The sequence below is a fragment of the Hemitrygon akajei genome, chromosome 8 (assembly GCF_048418815.1).
Source record: "Hemitrygon akajei chromosome 8, sHemAka1.3, whole genome shotgun sequence".
Classification (NCBI taxonomy): domain Eukaryota; kingdom Metazoa; phylum Chordata; class Chondrichthyes; order Myliobatiformes; family Dasyatidae; genus Hemitrygon; species Hemitrygon akajei.
Window position 1 is genome coordinate 22,691,784 of NC_133131.1, and position 20,436 is coordinate 22,712,219.

A 20,436-nucleotide genomic window follows, 5' to 3' on the forward strand; every position below is an offset into this window, starting at 1 on the left:
AATAACTTGGAAAGTGACCCACTGGTTGTAGTGAGGAAAGAAACAATGGGTCCTCTCTAAGACATCTCCAATGGCATCTCGAACCTTAAAGATAGGCAGATGAGCAGGATTACAAACTCAAGAAAATCTGCAAATGCTGGAAATCCAAGCAACACACACAAAATGCTGGAGGAACTCAGCAGGCCAGGCAAAGAGTAAACAGTCGAAGTTTCAGGCCGAGGCCCTTCATCAGGTCTCCTTCATCAAGAGCAGGGTGTTGCCGAGGTAACAAGAGGTAACCAGAGGCCTGAATTAAGTCAGAGAATTAAGTGATAAATAACACATAGAGTGAGGTTCTTGTACAAACTGTGAGGAGCAATGAATTCCACCTTCCTCTATAGCTGATTGACTCATTCCCAATAACGACGATGCCCCACAACTAGTGAAGTGGGAAACGGAGGTGATATTGTGGCAAATAGTAGCGCATTTGAGAGGAGATGAAGAAGTTCTATAGTGGACAATCAGTGTGGTATCTTCCCGTTGAAGGAAAACAAAAGGAGTCGGAGGGAAGCGAGTCTTGGAAATTAAATATTGGGTGTAGATAGGTTAAATGCAAACAGGCTTTTTCCACTGAGGTTTGGAGAGTCTACAACTGGAGGTCATGGGTTAAGGGTGAAAGGTGGGAAGTTTAAGGGGAACATGAGGGGAAACTTCTTCACTCAGAGGATTATGAGAGTACGGAACAAGCTGCCAGCACAAGTGGTGCATGTGAGTTCAATTTCAACATTTAAGAGAAGTTTGGATAGGGACATGGATGGCAGGGGTATGGAGGGCTGTGGTCCCAGTGCAGGCCAATGTGAGTAGACAGTTTAAATGGCTCAGCATGGACTAGATGGGCCAAAGGGCCTGTTTCTGTTCTGTGCTTTTCTATGACTCTGTTTACTGAACCTGGGAACAGCTCATGAACCTAATATTGCAGAGAGACCTCAGGACTAAATTTCACAAGGAATGATTCTGAGTCTGGAACTCAGAGAACAAAGGAAAAGCCACAAGCCATACTGAGAGCAATCACCTCTTGGCTTGACAGGTGATATTCTACAGAAGGTGTGAGTGCCTATACTTTGTCTATGTAATTAAGTGTTTGATTCAAGTTGAGTAAATCTTTTACCATTTGTTGGTATGATTTTAAGGTAACTGTGAATTTAGCACATCAGCCTCCATTGGACAGTTTGATGACTCTCCTAATCACAATCTGCTAGTTGATTTTTGATCAGATTTCTATTATTGCCAGTTCCAGGTACAGAATGCCAAGTTTTATTTAGGAAAAGGTAAGGAGAGGGAAGTGTTTACAAAGATGATAAGTAAGCTTATATTGACGGAAATATTATTTGTACTGGTACAAATGAGGCGAAGAAAAAAACCAGTAAATATGTTTAGATTTAAAACCTTTCCTAAAATATTCTGTAGTGGTCAATGAAGGGCAAAGTTTTATCGCCAAAAAATGAGAACAAGAGATTGGGAGACTGGTTTCTATCTAATCGTTAGGGTTTGTGATACCTACTCAGAGCATTACTGTCCATAACCTTAATCCATAATAACTCATAACATGGGTTACAGTTAAATGAAAGCCAAAAAGGAGATCAAATGGAATGATAATTTTAAAAAATGGGAGTGAACTAAGTGGTGAGTTTTTCCAAATGACCTCTTTCCGCACTGTAAATTTTTAATTTAACGGAACCAAGATTCAACTGAAGCAGAAGACTTATTAGCAAATATCCAGTTTTAAACTCAGTTATAAATTCTTCACTTGGTTGGATTTTAAAAAGCAGGGAGAACCTCAATCTCTCTGTAAATGTCACAATGTGACAGTGGTGTATGTGACCATTAAGAGACGCTTATTTCTTCACGGGGTCAACACAGCTATTTCTCTTTCAGTGTCCAAGGCAGCGGCATCTGTGAACCAGATGGAAGCAAGTAATATTGCCATTGCGGTGTTTATCCCCATGATAGTCGTGGCTCTGATCATTTGTGGGATCTATTTCTACTTCACAAAGTAAGTAGTTATAGGAAAGGCAGACGGTAGACAATGGGGTTTGATGCTACCGTTGCTGTTCTTCTTTGCGAGGGAGGGGGTTGTGGGTTTGATGTTATTGTCGCTGGGTTTTTCTTGCAAGGGAGGGAGTTGGGGGTTTGGGTTTGTTGTTCCAGCTGCCATTTTCCGCATGGGCGACTGTTCGCTTTTTGTGTGAGGAAGGGGGTGGGGGGTGTTTGGGGTCTGTGAGTTTTGATTCTTTTCCTTTATCATGTGGGAAGGGGAGGGGTCAATGTCTGCATTTCATGGCTATCTGGACAAGGTGAATATCAGAGTTGTATTGCTCATGCATACTTTGACAATAAAATGAGCCTTTGCACCTTTGAAAGCTTCCAAGGCTGCTTGGAAGCTTAAATGAAAGCTAGAAAAAATAAAGATTATAGATAGTATGTAAATAATAGATAATTAATGTGAATAGTAAAAAGATTTTAAATAGTGTGGATGGGTGGGAGCAAGGAAAATGACTTGTTTAGCTGTTCTTGTTTGTGTTCACTGGTGCACTGCCAGCCCTCGTGGGCATGCTATGTTGCCATCTGAATGTCTGGCAATGCCTGTGGTACTGCCCCCAGCCCATCTCTAGATAGTTTGCTATAAATGCAAGTGACACATTTCACTGATTATTTTGATGTTTGTGATAAATAAATCTGAACTTGAATCTGTAATTCTGTTGAAAGATTGTTTGAAGACAACTTCCAAATTTTCCTGATTGGATGCAATTTGCTTAATGCTAAGCCCATTCATTATTTTTATATTCGTACGGCAACATATTTTCTGGATGGATAGAGTTCATACTCATCAGTCTAACATGCCTCTCTTAACTTCATGAAAGGTTTGATGAGGAGTATTCTTTAAATTCATTAACAATGAGATATCTTCACCTCGAGAAGATGCGTCTAACTGAGCAAGCCACATGGAATTCACTCATCCATGTTGAATGAACTTCAGCTTCATTTTGGTAGTAACATCTGAGCTTTAATTAAGAACAATGGGCCAAATGGCCTGGACCCAGCCTACCATTCACAGTCAGCACTCATGGGATGGCACCGTCTATACTCAGTGACTAGGATTCAGGCGACAGAAACTTAGGATCTGTCCTTGATTTGCCCCAATGTCCATTTGACAACTTGTGCTGATCACAAACATTTAGGAACAGTTGAAATATACCTAACTATATTATGAAGTAATGATGAAAATCTTAAAAGTTTGTTTAAAACTACAGTACTTATGTAAGTTTTTAAAATTATTGATATTAATTAAAGTAACAAAATATAGCCAGTTACTTTCACTGGGTGACCCATTCCAATGAATGAGGTGACACTAGATGCACCTGCAATTGTAAAGATGGGGCCAGATACAAAGTGAATCCATCTCTTCAGGTCAATAGATTAAATATTAGCTTTATTTGTCACATGTATATTGAAACATTGGAATATGCAGTGAAATGCATCAATTTTTTTGCATCTAAAAACCAACACAACCCGAGGATTGTGCTGGGGGGGGGCAGCCAGCAAGTGTCAGCATAACTTGCCCACAACTCACCAGCCCTAATCCGTATATTTCTGGAATGTGGGTGGAAACCAGAGCACCTGGAGAAAACCCACACGGTCATGGGGAGAAATCAGAGACAGCGGCGGGAAGCAATTGCGCTAACTGCTATGCTATCGACAGGCAAGTCGAGTTGAGTTTATTGCCATGTGCACAAGTACATTGAGGTATAGGTACAGGTAAATGCAGCAACATTATAGACATGTAAGTACAGACAATACACAGAATGTTAATCATACAAGACTGTAATGAGTTCTGCAGGCCTGTGTGGGTCGCCGGAGAGCATTAGGCGCCAAGATTTTTAGAACACCTGAGTTGGTTAATTGTTGTTTCATAAGAGACATGAATCATTTAGAATTCCTTGTGTTTTTCTCAACTGACTCACTCTTTGTAGTGCACTCTCCTGGTACCTTCTGTTTAAGCTTGCTGAGTTTATTTTGATAGTCTCAGGGATTCTGTGTTACTTGCATTATTTAAGCAGGACGCAACATATTGATGCAGCTAAAAAAGAAGGCAAGATAACTGCAATATTTCATTTGGAGTTTGAGAAGATTTGGTTCGTCAACTAAAACACTCAAACCTCTACAGCTGTACCATGGGGAGCATTCTGACTGGCCGCGTCTCTGTCTGGAATGGGGTGGGGGGGGGGTCGCTACTGCACAAGATCGAAGTAAGTTGAGGAAACTTGTAAAATTAGTCAGCTCCATCATGGGTACTAGCCTCCTCATTACCCAAGACATCCTCAAGGAGCGGTGCCTTAGGAAGGCATTAAGGACCCCCACCACCCAGGACATTCCGTCTTCTCATTGTTACTGTCAGGAAGGAGGTACAGAAGCCTGAAGGCTCACACTCAGCCATTGAAGAACAGCTTCTTCCCCTCTGCCATCCAATTCCTAAATGGACATTGAACCCATGAACACTACCTCACTACTTTTTTTTAATTTCTGTTTTTTTGCACTACTTATTTTAACTTAACCATTTAAAATAAATGTATTTATCATGTATTTCATTGCATTGCTGCCGTAAATTTAACAAATTTCACGATTATATGCTGGTGATATTACACCTGATTCAGATTCTAAAGACGAGCCAACATTTGCTCTGTATGACGGCTGACTCTTCTGCCTGACTCGTCTTCCTTAGTTTTTTCTATGAAAAGCTTTGACCGAACCCAAGGCAAATTGATCTAAAATTCATTTTTCTTCCCAGGTTCCAGGGAAAGTCCACCTTCAGGCTGCCGCTGGCTGGCCCTCATCCCTACAACCACATCACTGTGGAATCAGCCTTTGACAATCCTATCTATGAGACTGGAGTAAGTAACGAGCCCCTCCAGCTGAGGGACCTGGACCGTGAAAGTGCGCCTGCCCTAACCTGATCTGCTTTCATCACATCACTGCCGTCTTCTCACTGACTGCATGCCTTTGGGATGCGACCATACTGACACCACTCCCCATCATCTCCCAAGTGTGTTGCATTATGTATTTAAGGATCATCTCCATTCTAATTTATTTTCACTCCCAAGTTTTGTTCTGGTTTTCTATGATATATTTGATGTCCATCTTCCTTTTAAATTTGTTTGAAAGTATGAAATTTTATTAGAATACTGCAAAAAAAGAAAGAATTCTGTATAAGTTAGCATGTTTGTATTTATATTCTTGTCAGCATCTCTGGGCATTTATTGTTTCAGGACTGATGATAGTGTTAAGATGGAGCTGAGTCTCTGACTGTTGGGATTGTGAAGGGGTGTCACTGTAGAACTGGGTAAGAGCTCACATTGAAAGCACGACGGGTGATTCAAACACCCATCACTCTCAGTCTTTGAAAGATCTGAAATGGAAATCCAATGTTTATTGGGCCATACGACAGAGTCGACAGGACTCTCGGCTTTCTCCGAATCCAGTTTTTAAAAAATCGCAGCTTCAGAGGGAAACTGAGGCAGATGAGGCATTGGTAATCTTGTCAGTACAGCAGTTGACATCAGTAAGTAATGAATAACTTGTGTCCAAAACTACTCAAATCAATTCGGACCATTTTCAAGAAGAGGGCAGACATAGTTTCCAAAATTTTTATATTTCCGGAGTATCTGCTGATTACTGAATGTCCAATTAGCATGTTTAGCCTTGTAGTAAACATCCTAAAAACCAATTGAACTTGGTGCTTTATAACAGATGTCAGGGAATTGTCACCAAATAAGAACAGGCTTTGAAAGCACCAGGCTGCGATCGCCTATTCAATACTGTATGATTTAGCACATAATGTTCTCTGCTGCTTGGGCCTGAGGGCTTTGCCCTGTTCACTTCAGTTGAAGAAGTGTTTGATGCTCAATCTCAGTATTTTTCCCTGTTAAAATACTCATACAATACATCCTGTTGTCCAGGACTTCAGAGTGCTGTGGAATACTTAACAGTGAAAAAGGCCAATGCTTGCTTGTGGGCCTGGCTTTCATCTGTTCACTAATCTGGGCAGGGAGGCTGAAGTAAAAAGCACCTTGAATTCATACCAATTCTTTTGCCACACCTGGTGAATGGAGGGGGAAACCTATTTTAAATTTATAGAGTGTGTAAAATGCCTAACATAGTGTAACCATTACACAAAGATTGGGTATTTTACACACTCTTTAATCTGCAAATTGTTTTTGCATTAGTAGACATTTCCATTGAGAATGCTTTCTCAGAGTGTCCTAGTGTCTTCATCTTCCATACTTTCATATTTCCATACAATACAGAAAGAGACAGTTTGGCTCATCAAGTCTATGTTTGCTCTTAGAACATCCCTACTAATCTCAGTCCTGCATTTATTTCCCCTCATGCACCCGTTAATTCCTCAACCATCCAGCTGCTTAGGGAAAAGTTACAGTGACTAATTGATCTAGCAACCACCACGTCTCTGGATATAGAACCAATAGTAAGGCATTTTAGGAGATCTGGCCTCTTTATTCACACAAAGGAGAAGACAAGTTTCTCATCTTGCAGATTGCCGAACAAATTTATAGTCTGGGGATGACCATTTCCAGCCCTTGTCATGTACAAACCAACCTCTCCTCTCCTCACTGCCAAAATCACATTAGTATAACTGTGCTGGGCATTATAAATTAAAGTAGCCACACTTCCACAGGAGACTTTTAACCACTTTTCACCATAAATGAGGCACAGCACCACAAAAGGCAGAATAAAGATCACTGCTGCTTTGCCACTCAAGTCTGAGATGGAGTCTTGTTCCACCTGCCAACTGGAATTCTCTCCACAACAAGACAGAGTCTTATTACTCTGTTTAAGTGCAGGCCCAGTAACCAAGGTAAGTGCCCACAGCCATTGGAACCTTTCACAGGGTCAAAGGGCATTCAACCAGCAGCTCTAAGGGTATTGGCAGAAGCTACTTGAAGCATACTTAGAACCAGACCACTGCCCCTGGTTTGATCAAATGTTCCTGCCCTAACATGATTACAGAGGGCTTGGCTCCACAGTAGAGAAAATAGGCCTTGGTAGCCAGCAAGTACTTCCAAGTTAGAGTCCACCAAAGGCAATGGATCTAACTTCCAGAAGCGAGTACATTACACAGTCTCTGCTACATTACACAGTACTCCCCTCTGTTATTACTATGACTGTTATTACTGCCAGTCATAAGGTACTGGCATTACAAACTGAACCTACATTCTATCAATGTTAGGCAGGCAGTGTAATCCAACCAATCTGATTCATTTATTTATTTATTATTAGTTCTTTTTATGTATTTGCACAGTTTGTCTTTTTTTTTGCACACAAGTTGTTCATCAGTCCTTGTTTGTGTGTAGTTTCTCATTGATTCTATTGCATTTCTTTGTTCTACTGTGAATGCCCACAAGAAAATGCATCTCAGGGTAGTATATGGTGACATATACATACTTTGATAATAAATTTACTTTGAACTGCATCCAAAACAAAATCAACCCCATCTTTCAGATGTCATGTAGGAGCGACCACATTTAATACATTTATTTCAAATCCCTCTTCTATGGACTCTTCAACATGTTGAAAGTAATCAGTCCCTGCCTCAGTTAATAATTAAACAAATTACATTTCATTCAAACACATTAATCATTTAATTGTTGGCATTGTCCAGAATCATTTATCCTATTCATCTCTGTGTACCCAAAACTCTAGTGAATCGGATGAGTAATCACCAGGCTTCTTAAGCCTGCCCTATTCTTCAACAGTGGATCTATGCTGGCTTCAACTCTATTAGGCCATTCATTACCTATAGCTCAATTCCCTGATCTTTCAAAGATTCATCTGCCTCCTCTTTACCTTCAGTGATCTGGCATTCACAAGAGAATTCCAGCAAGCAACCACTGTCTGCGAAAGGTTCACACAAACCTCAATTTACAATGACCATCCAATTCATTTGTACCTATTAGGTACCTGCTGTATTTCTGTAAGTTTGTGGTCTTCTGCTGCTGTAGCTCACCCACTTCAAGGTTTGATGTGTTGACCTTTCAGATACGCTCTTCTGCACACCACCATTGTAACACATCACCTTCCTGCCAGTTTGAACCGGTCTGGCCATTCTCCTCTGACCTCTCGCATTAACAAGCTGCTTTCACCTACAGAACTGCCACTCACTGGATTTTTTTGTTTGTTTTTCACACCATTCTCTGTAAATTCTAGAGACTGCTGTGTGTGAAAATCCCAGGAGATCCGCGGTTTCTGAGACTCTGAAGCCAACCCATCTTGCACCAACAATCATTCCACAGTAAAAGCCACTTAGGATCTCATTCCTTCCCCATTCTAATGTTTGGGCTGAACAACATCTGAGCCTCTTGACCTTGTCTGCATGCTTTTATGCATTGAGTTTCTGCAACATGATTGGCTGATTAGTTATTAGCATTAACGAGCATGTGTACAGATGTACCTAATAAAGTGACATTGAGTGTATATGCCCTCGTTGAGACTCTTCCACTAGTAGAACGATATTGACATCTAATCTATCATACTTTCTTCAGATAGTATAAGTTTAATTAAGATCACCCAACATCTTCTAAACTCCATATGCATATAGAGGGCTGGTCCAGGACAGAACACATCAAATGGACTGGGGCTACAGCTTATTAATACCTTCCAAAAGGAAAGAGGGAACCACATGGTGAGCAAACAGCCTTGCCATCTGGTTGTAGGGAGTAAGCAATATTATTCCTCAGTGTATTCCTTAAAACTGGGCAGAAAATCATATTTTATGGAAGAAAAGTTTCCAAGAGACCATTGGTATTGGTTTATTATTGCCACATGAAACATGAAACAAGATACAGTGAAAAGCTTGTCTTGCATTACTCCAATAGATTTAATAGACTAACACTCATGTCCCCATCAATTTTGAATAAGCCCGTCACTGTGTTCAAAGTCCCAGTAGAGGTCTTGAAAAGGATTGACCTGATAGCCAGTGCAGGGTCAAGGAATAAAAAGAGCACCACTATCTTAATTAGTCCAGAATCAAAATATTAAATCAGTGACTCCTGCACATGTCTGAACCCCAGTTAAAGATAAAATATTTTATAGTTTTAGACCTCCACTTATTTGCAAATAGAACTGATATTGAATCTTTATTTATAGTACCATGCACAATCAGATTCCATGGAAGCAAACACTGTATTTTGAATCCATTCCCCACTTATTCAAAATGCCAGTTATTTCTCAAACCAGAATGGCCAATGAAGCTCTCAGATATAAATAATATTGACCAGAAGACATCGATGATATTACTGCTTAATCCATATATTCTATTTACATATTTGACATTATTTATGAGGCACAGTTAACAGCAGATGGAGTATCTTTATATTCAGTCCAAAAACTTTAATTGCAATGATGATGCCAGTTTGAATATTAAATGCATCAATATTATAAACATTTAATGGCATTGGTATTCAAGGATTATGCAGCATTAACAGTATAAAGAAAATTACAATCAAGTTAGATCGTGTGGTTGCTGATCAATATTATCTCTCACAACTGTCGCTGAATACTAATTTATCATTAAAGTGTGTAGCATCAGTTCATTTTGTTTACTGTTTCTTACTTTTTATTCATCTTCAATTTTTCATGATGGAGTAGCAGGAGACAGGTTGTGAAATACCCTTGGCATTGTTTTCTGGTGCAGCATCCAAGCAGAAGTTAAAAAGCCACTGATGCCCAGAATTAATACACATTTCCTTTTGGGTTCCCGTCAGCTTCCCTCGTGCAGGCAGCAATTGCCGTTCAAACTATAAGAGAGATCACAAGACAAGTATAATTTTTTGTTATCATCTTATTTTGTTGTGAAGTCTGATTCGATAGGACAACAAAAAGAGTTAAATAGATTGACACGGGCTATACTGGGCTCAGACTCCTGACTGGACAGGAATTTGGCTCAAACTGCACCAAAATTCTTGATCCAATGTCAATTTCACTTACATCAGTCAAAAAGCAACAAATTGTTGTTTCTGGCCTTAGCCAACTCAGATTTCTTTTCGTTCCAGTCACACATTTCAGCTATTAGTTGTGGTTGTCATCTGTAAACAGCTTAATCCTGCTACCGCTCCGTTGCCTTGTCAGAGTTTGATGTTCATGCTTCTGAAGTTGTCACAACTGCCCCTTAGTGGAGGTTGGGAAAATGTCTCCACTTAGACTGATCTGAATGAAAACATTGCCAAGCTGTCAATAACATAAGCAGCACCATTTCAGGAGGAAGTCACAGGGTCTCTGTCATTCAGTGCAATCACTTCTGTTCCATGGTCATTGCCTCTGTGATGGTCGCTGGAAAACACCTTCAGATATTGACATTATATGAAAAAATAAACTGACAAAACACATTTGAGTGATTCCACGAGTGCTCCTTCACTCTTAACAATTGTGGTCCCACTCTGCAATGGAATTAGCTTCTACTGACTTTAGCAAAGAGCTGGCATAAAAATAATGGGCCAAATGGCCTCCTTCTGCATTGTTAGATTTTCATGGTCCTAATCAATTTTTATACACAAGAATGTCCCAAGGATAATGTTGCTTTATGTTATACTCCTGTTAAGTTGATTTTCCATTGACAATTTTATCTGCCTCTTACAATATTGGCAACCAGCTCACGTGTTTATTCTCATCAAAACAGGTAAGTCCTAGATGGATTTACAATGAAACAGCAATATCAGGCCATGTCGTCTCCGTTGTCCCTCAGTTCACCGACACAATTCTTCAGTGCGTTTTTTTTTTCAGGAGTCATGTTGCTGTTCAGGGCATTTAATCATCACTTCTTCTCCACTTTGAAACAGATAGTGAAGAAGCATGCAGTCACTTTTAGATCCAAGTGCCAGAAACCAGCTTCAAGATCATGATACTAACAGCCCAAACCACACTGCAAGGTTAAGGTTAAAAGCAAAAGATCACAGTACCATTATGTTTCAGACTTGCAGCGAACGATGACACTTACTGGCATCCAGTATCAGGACCACTCACAAGGTGATGGGTTGTCCTGATAACCTACTTACCATCAGATTCCATCCATTGAAAAATGGCATTAAACACATGAACCCCAGACATCGTGGTGCTGTGGTACTGCAAGTGCAAGTTTCAACATTACTCCCAGAACATTGGAAACATTCCCCACACTCTATGCTCCAACAAATGTGCTATTCAACTATTATCTTATGTTATGGATCTCTTCTTTGGATTTGCTTTACATTGTCCCTTTGTAATGGTTCAAAAACATTATTTGTGCCCTTGGCTTCCATCTCAATTTCTCACTAGGTGGCCCCCACCTCAACATTCGTCAATTTTTCCCCCTCAGTATAAGATGTTTTCATCTGCACATCAGTAATGGTGTGTGAGAGTGGCAAAATCTGTGGTCCTAGAGCTCGAAGTACACGTTTAGACAGTTGGGCTTGGCAGCAGATAAATAAATATATAACAATGTGATGCGGTTTCGCAGATGGCAAGCTTTGACACAGACGATCGACGAGCAGTTCTGCATTTCCACAAGTGAGAAAATAAATCGACCTTCAGACTAGCCAAAAAGGCCTCAGCTGAATTTCCAATACATGCTAGAATCACAAAAGTTAAAAGTAAATATATTACCAAAGTATGTACACATCACTGTATGCTACCCTGAAATTCATTTCCATGCAGGCAAAAAAACCTTGAGTTAAAAGCTTTGTGATGGTCTTTCCAATGTAAGGCACATGTAGCCATTTCTCATACACCACACAGATGTGTGATTATTCTTAGTCTAACTGCAGGCTTAAACAATAGTGTGAGTGTTCTTGGGTAATGGGAAAAATATGGAGGATTTCAGGGAAGCATTTTGCTTTCGACTGAAAGTCAACATGATGATTAAGCTGATTAAAATCAGGAAGCTCTGTCATAACCCATTTGTGCCTTTCCTTTCTCCCTGCTCATTTTTCATGCTATCATTTTGGTAAGACGATGGAAGAAAAGCAGTGAAATTTTAAGCTGCGGTTGTGAATCTCGGTGAGTAGTGTCAGGGAATGGTGTTTTTAAATTCCCTTTATTGTCCAACAAAGAAAAGCTATTTTAGCAGTGAAGTCCACAATTAGCAACTATCCCCTCCTCACTTGCTTAAATAGCATGACCACAGGCCCAGAACTCAGACAGCATGGTTCGTTCTACCAGTGTGTTGAGCTGCTTTCTCACAGCTGCAGTGACCCAGTCTCAATTCTGACCTCTGTTGCTCACTGTGTGGAGTTTGCATACTCTCACTGTAACTGTGCGTGTCTCCTCCCACAACACTGAGGTGTGAAGGTTGATAAGATTGCTGCGAATTGCTCCAAGAGAGTAAATGAGTGGCAGAATCTGGAGGAAGTCGATGGAAACGAGAGAAGAATAAAATGGGGTTAGTGTAGGACGCAAAGGACCAAGAAGCCTGGCTGTATCACTCTATGATTCTAATGCCCTACAGGCTGAAGTTCTAAGAAGCAGGTCAACATACAAGCAGGCTTTGGTTCCCATGTGAAGAAAGTACTTTAGTGAGGTAAGACTGAAAGGAGGCATTATTTGTGTCATCTGGACAACCCTTGTGTTCTCGTTCTCTCTCTCTCTCTCTCTCTCTCTCTCTCTCTCTCTCTCTCTCTCTCTCTCTCTCTCTCTCTCTCTCTCTCTCTCTCTCTCTCTCTCTCTCTCTCTCTCTCTCTCTCTCTCTCTCTCTCTCTCTCTCTCTCTCTCTCTCTCTCTCTCCCTCCCTCTCTCTCTCTCTCATCATTGATCTGAACGCTGTTCATCTCTCCACTGATGCTACCAGGCCTTAACAACTGTTTCTAGCTTTCTGTTTTTATTACAGTATAACTAAAAGCAGCTTGAGTTTGAAAATCCAAACTCTGTAGGTTTTAAGCTAGCATTTGGTTGTTTGTTTATAAAGATGTGAAGTGCGGGGATGGAGAATTCATTGAGGTGTTCCTGACCACTGCCTTTCAGTTGTTGTGTCCTGGTACTTCTCACATCAGTCTCTATTTTGACTGCAGTGTCACTTCCTATGAGGTAGTGACATGAAATGCATGCTGTACTCAATTACTGGCCTCACTAGTATGGTATAGATTCTAGCATGATCTCCCTACTCCTGATCTCCAAGCCTCATACAATAAAGTATCCCATGTGCTTTCGTACATATCTATTGACCTGAATTCTTTAACAATCTGGGGATAGATACTCCAAGGTCCCTTTGATTTTTCACACCAAGAAAAGGGGCTGGTTCCCTAAAGTTGTCAAAGCCAGGGGAGGTTATGGGGATAAGCTCCCAGCAGCATGCATCTCAAATTATCTCTGACAACCAGGTCCAGCTCCTGGCTTTCGTATGTGGCTTAGCTACTAAGCCCAGTGGAACCATTTCTACTGACAGCAGAAGAGGTAAAGGCGGGTTACTGGAGCATTAAAACCATTCGCTTTGGCAGATGGGGCTCGTCAGCCATGGCTGGCAGCTCACAGAAGGGAAGAAAAACTCTGATCTCAAACCTCCGCTGCCTTGTGGCTATACCCACTCATGGGGAAGGCTTCAGGAGTAAAGCCCAAGGAAAGATCAGAAGCTGGAGTCCCTTAGGCAGTTCTGTGTTGAGTTCTACACTGACTGGCGATGCCTGCGACGCCGCTGGTGCCAAACTGGATCAGTCTCTGCCGTTCCTTTGGGTTCGTCAGCTGTGTGGTGAGGGGGAGCCCGCTACATGGGCAACAGCTTGCTCCCCATATCGTACTGCCCTGTCCAGCATATCAACTTGGACAGCAAGGGCGCGATATCTACGGTCAACCACGACCAATGGAGGGCCTCAGAAGGGGGCCCCCAAAGCAAAATGATGACAGTACGTGTGGAAAAGTGACTCTGTGCGTGTGAACTTTGCACAGATAGCCATGTGACTGAGGGACTGGTAACTAGGAGGCCATGGATAAATCCGGGACATCCCTGAGAACCTCTTAGCCTCAGAGCGCATGCTGGAGTTCGCCGAAGTATTTGCTTCTTCATCTCAGCACTGCGCTGGACTGCCAGCCAAGTTTTTAAAACTTACACCCTTTGGACTCAGGCTAACTGGGCTACAGCTGCCACCTAATAAATAAAGAAGTGTCTCCCAACTTCCTAATCATGTTCCCTGATACTCCTTTAGGCCATGATTATGTGATCCAACACTCCCAGTAAACATCAGTACTACAATACTTCAGACATGATCCACTTAGCATGAGTCCAGAATCACCTTTGAATGAGACTTTCTTTAACAAATTTGTACTGCCAGTTCTTACTCCGTATACCAAATTCCCACTGTAAATAGATAGCTATAAATACCACACATGCCTGATCAAATTGTCATTTGGTGCAAAATACAACTTAAACATATAATGATCAAATTGACATTTTTTTCTTAATCACACAACAGGAGTTAAATCCTTTGCAAAGTAAATAAGGAATTTGTTTCAAACCACCTATGGGAAGGAGGACTATTCTGAACATAGATGTCATTGGGCCAATACACTCTGGAAATCCAGGTATATTGGCCATATGTCTATTGAGCATGATTGACAACTGTCATAAAGATAATAACTTCATACAATCGCACCTTCCCTGTTGTCAGACTTTAGCTCATCCCATTATGTGGCATGGTAATAGAATGGCTAAGCCACTGGTGAGAGAGTGATAGGTCAGACCCATTTATCCAGAGACGTGAATATGAATGTCACCATAATAGGAAGGATTTGAAGTTGAAGAACTAACTAAGTGTGGATGTACAAAGGAAAACCTCTTATCTCAGTAACAGTAACTGTGAAGCAATCAAATAATTGTAAAACTCACCAATTTTCCTGATATCTTTGATGGAAGGAAATCTGGTCTGGCCTCCAAACCCATCAATGTGGATGGTGCTTAATTACTTCCTGAGCTCAGGGGACATAAAGGATGGACATAGTGCTTGCATTGCAGCAAAGTCATAATCCATTACCAAATAAATCATTAATCCCTTGATGGCTTGCCAATGACTGCTGGCAACACAGCCTCAAATTCCAAGCTTCCACTGGCAGGTTGCCTGGGGGAAATTTTCTGACAAGTATTTGCAGGGTACTAGTGGGCCTTAAGCTCAATATCAAGCCTACACTTTCAGCTATGGGGTCAGCAAAGAAATTCTCCATGTCACTGTATTTAATGTTCACTGTTTCCAGCAACCAAATTGACAAAAGCAAATAGTCACACAGTTTTGTCAAGACAGTATCAATTGTACATGTGCCTTTATGTACCAGAGCTGATGTCAAATGGGGACAACAACCCTAGATGACTCTAGTAGAAATATAAGATTCTCAATAATTGGATAAGCACTACATAAGCAGTGACTTACAACTTTTGAAGCTTTTGTTGTCCAGACAAGCCAAATTCAAGACATTTTGGAGTAGAGGTATGTCATTCTCTGAGCGTTCTGCATGTGAACACCACGTAATTTTACATTTCCATTAATTCCTTCATGCATGTTGGTCTTTTGCAATATTTCTTATGGATTGTTTGTTCTACCTACGTCGGTGTTGCACGAGGTGAATATGCATTAAATCAAGTGTCTGTTCGCAGGTGCACAACTGTGTTGTACAATGGATCACTGATTGTCGCCATGGAGATCTCAGCAGACAATCAGGGATGATGGGGAGTGGGGATGGCACATTTGTGCTAATCAATACTGTATTCAATGATTTCATTAATACTGCCTATCATTAGTGCTTTTGTCATGGAAACACCACTATACCCTGCTGTATGTTATTTGATTTTTCAGGAGGCACGGGAATATGAGGTTTCAATTTAAAGATGGACGTTTCTCGCTACAGAAAAGCCCCTTGCCTTCTAGACACTTTCTCATCACTTCTTGTCCTTCTGTCCCTCACCACTGTTTGAAATCAGCTTTGCTTTCTGAAACCTATTATTGAACACAACCTTTCTGAAGCCTAGTTCTGAGAACAATTTTTCTCTCCAACAAAGAACAAAGACTAAGCGCACTTGCGTCTGTCAATCTGCTTGTCCAGTGAGTTCAAGTTAAGTAATAGGTGTATTTGTACATTTTTGTGTGCATTGTAGACACAGCACATAATTGTTCTTCAGTGTTAAAGAATGCCATTCTAGTAGATAAGATCAATCTAAATTATGAAGCTTTTACTATGTATTTATTCACTTGTTTTAAAATGTAAAATGTTTTAAGAATGTAAAATGGTGGTATTGATGCATTTTTATCTTTCTTCCCATGGTGCATTGCAAGACATGTACCTGAGGGACAAAAATAGGAACAGCCAGGGGAAATAAAACTTTTTCTCTTTTCTCAGTAGAATCTGTGTTGGTGAAAAATAAAACATTATAATAGATAAAAGTTTTGGAACAACATTCAAAAACTCAGCATCATTTGGTGGCCCACTAATTCTCATTGTTAAAATGCTCCAATTTCCCTATTACCACAGAGCTGTCATATACAGAAACATTCAAATAATATTGAAAGGCATTGAAATACATTATTGTCTTCTATTGAACCTGCATTAAGGAAGGGGATGATGCTTTGCTCAGATATATTGCATGAATATGTTTTAAAATAATGTTAGTTATCACAAACCTAATATGTCATGCAATTACAATGTACTTAGTTATGCAACTATTGTTTACAGATTATGACATGCATCTTATCCCAACAATATACTCTACTCACATACACTTTTATCACATATATCACTTTTGCTGATTAGTCTGTGAGTTTGTCTGTATATTTTTTTTATATTTTCTTTTTTTTCATCTCCTCTCTTGCCAATTACCCTTGTATCTCTTTGGGTCTTGTAGCTTATCTGTAGAAACACAAACAAAACTATGCCATCTTGGTACAGAGTGTAATGGGATCCCTCTAGCCAGTTACCTTTTCTTCCTTTCCCTTCACTGAAACTGAACTTCACTAGCCTGCAACATTGCCTACCCTCAATCCACCCAAGAGCCAAATAAGTGTGAGCTAATTTGTAGTCAACCATGATGTCAATCATCTGTCCATTAAGATTCCTTCCCAAGTAGAAATAGTAGTCATAGAACAAAACAGCGCAGAGTAGGCCCTTCAACCCATCTAGACCATGCTGAATTATTAATATGCCTAGTCCCATCAACCAGCTCCCGGACCACAACTCTACATATTCCTCGCTTCCATGTACCTACCCAAATTTCTCTTAAGTGTTAAAATCGAACCCATATCCACTATTTCTGCTGGAAGCTTGTTCTACCCTTCCAACACCCTCCAAGTGAAGAAATTGCCCCTCTTGTCCCCCTTAAACATTTCATCTTTCGCCCTTTACCCTTGACCTCTAAATCTAGTCTCAACCAACCTCAGTGAATAAAACCCTACTTGCATTTACCCTATCTATACCCATCATAAAATGTTTGCAATCCCACCACACTTATCACCATCTCACATCCCACACCCAAAGAATACTGAAAGCAAAAAAACCAGATATCCAACCATTCCCGTGAGCAAAATACTTAAACATAAATAGGATTAAAACGCAATGAGCCAGCTCTCTGTCATGCAAATAAATTGTATGAGCTAAGCCACCAAAACACACACAAACACTGCAGACATGTCTTCTTTTTATAAAAGAGTATCATTGGTGCAATAAACAATTTTTGCTGAAACTATATGATGTGCCTCTTGTACAACTGTGGTCATGATTTGATGGACTGTATTGCACGCACAACAGGCATGTGCTCATTTTACAAAACAACGATGTTTCTTATTTCCTAGTTCCTATTTGACTACAAGCTTGAGAAAATGAATATAGTAATTACAAGCTTTAATAGGCTGAGTGACTTCTTTGGAATAACAAAATGTAAACCAGTAACAATTTGCAATTTACAAGAAAGAGGACTAACATTTAAATGGCATGAACTAGTTATTCTGCTGTAAGTAATTGAAAGCTTCTCCTTCATAAATATTATGGGACTGTTCAAAAAAAAATCTCAGCTGTCGTCAACTTGCATCACCTTCAACAAATGAAAGTTGATACATAAGGTGGTTAACAGAGTTGAAGGTGGAAATTCCTGATCAGGGAACAGAAGGAGGTAGGCTCAAAGTTTAAAATAAATTTATTATCAGAGTACATATAAGTCAGCATATACACATATACTACCCTGAGATTCATTTTCTTGTTAGTATTCACAGTAGATACAAAGAAACTTTAAGTTGGCCGGAGATGGGAACTGGGACTGTAGGGCTTAGGATAGAGTAGTTGGTATACAGATCGATGCAGTGGGTGGCAAGACTGATGATAGGGCAGAGTTGCGTCGAAGTGTAAACTGGGGGAAAAGTTGAAAAGGGGGATGAATACAGGACTGAAGATGTTATATTTGAATGCACAGAGTACAGGGAATAAGGTAGATGATCATGTAGCACACTTAGAGATTGGCAGGTATGACGTTGTGAGCATCACTGAGAGTTAGTTGAAAGGTGATCATAATTGGGAGCTTAACGTTTAAGGATACGCATTGTATCAGAAGGACAGGCAGGTAAACAGAGGGGGTGGGTTGGCTAAGTTGGTAAAAAAATGAAATCAACTTTTTCAACAGAGGCGACATATGATCAGAAGATGTAGAATCCTTGTGGGTAAAGTTAAAGAAAGTGCAAGGGTAAAAAGACCCTGATGGAGGTTATATATAGGCCTCCAAACAGTAGCTGTGATGTGGTGTACAGGTTACAATGGAACATAGAAGATGCGTGTAAGAAAGGCAGTGTTACAATAGTCATGGGAGATTTCAATATGGAGGTAGATTGAGAAAATCAGGTTGTGTACTGGATCCCAAGAGAGGGAATTTGTAGAACGCCTACAAGATTGCTGTTTACAGCAGCTTGTGGTTGAGTCCACAAGGGGAAAGGCAATTCTAGATTGGGTGTTATGTAATGACCTAGGTAAAAGCATATGGTATTACAAGATTATTGCATGGATAGATGAGCAGCTGACTGGCAGGAGGCAAAGAGTTGTAATAAAGGAGGCCTATTCTAGTTAACTGCCATGCCCGGTGGTGTTTCACTGGGGTCAGTATTGGGACACTCCTTTTCATGGTATATGCCAACAATTTGGATATCAGAATTTATGGCTATGTGACCAAGTTTGCAGATGATACAAAGAAAGGTGGAGAGGCAGGTAGTGCTGAGGGAGCAGGGAATCTGCAATAGGGCTTGGACATATCGGGAGAATGGGCCAAGAAGTGGCAAATGGAATATAGCGTAGGGAAGTATGTGATAACTATAAAATTTAAAAAGAGTTTGAGTGGTTCTCAGTTCGTTAGGTGTCAAAGGCTACAGGACGAAGGCAAGAGAATGTGGTTGAGAGGGATAATAAATCAGCAAAGATGGAATGGCGGAGCAGACTAGATGGGCTGAATGGCCTAATTCTGCTCCTATATCATATGGTCTTATGATCTAACACAATAGAATCAATGAAAAACTATACACAAAGACAGACAAATAATCAATGTGCAAAAGACAACAAACTGTGCAAGTACGAAAAGAAAAACTAAAATATAAGTAAATAATATTGAGGACAAAACTTGTAGATTCCTTGAAAGCGAGACTACAGGTTGTGGAATCAGTTCAGTTTTGGGGTGAGTGGAGTGGTAAATTGCTATGTGTGTGTTGGTGAATGTAGAATCTTTGGAAAGGGGTTTGAATATAGGGAGAATAAAAAGGAATTAATGTAGGGTTAGCGTAAATCAGGGGTCTCCAACCTGGGGTCCTGCTATTGGTTAATAGAACATAGAAAACCTACAGCACAATACAGGCCCTTCGGCCCACAAAGATGTGCCGAATATGTACTTACTTTAGAAATTACCTAGGGTTACCCATAGCCCTCTATTTTTCTAAGCTCCATGTACCTATACAGGAGTCTCTTAAAAGACCCTATCTTTCCGTGCATTCTTCAGCATGTATTCCTGCAGCCTAGAGCATGTCAGTTGGAACAATTCAGATTCAGATTTATTTATGACACACACATGAGCACACACAGTGAAAAGTATTCTTCGTGTCAGCGACCTACACGCCTAAATATGTGTTCGGGGCAGTCTGTAAGTGTCACGCACATTCTGGTGCCAATAGAGCTGCCCACAATACTTGGCAGAACAACACAGAGCATGATAAAATAGCAACAGCAAACCAAACCCTGTTCGTCCCTCCCACCCATCCACACCCACTCCTGGAGGCTTTTCCATTCCTGGGGATTGGTGTTTCCATACCAGACTATAACACAACCAGTCAGGATACTCTCCACTGTGGATCTTCGGAAGTTTGTCGAAGTTTTAGATGATCACAAGATCACAAGATCACAAGACAAAGGAGCAGAAGCAGG

At 40.5% G+C, this 20,436-nt stretch overlaps 1 protein-coding gene across 2 annotated transcripts in view; it reads left to right on the forward strand.

Moving 5' to 3' along the window:
- sez6b (seizure related 6 homolog b) overlaps positions 1–17,731 on the forward strand; it is a 919,909-nt gene extending 902,178 nt beyond the window's left edge. The window contains exons 15-17 of one of the 2 annotated variants that reach the window (XM_073053432.1): positions 1,915–2,032; positions 4,826–4,928; positions 15,855–17,731. In XM_073053432.1, coding sequence (XP_072909533.1) covers positions 1,915–2,032; positions 4,826–4,928; positions 15,855–15,884 — 251 coding nt within the window. In that variant the 3' untranslated portion in view covers positions 15,885–17,731. Of the gene's footprint in view, positions 1–1,914; positions 2,033–4,825; positions 9,642–15,854 lie in introns of those variants that run through there. The other variant, XM_073053431.1, reaches the window with a different exon arrangement.
- Positions 17,732–20,436: the final 2,705 nt, after the last annotated feature.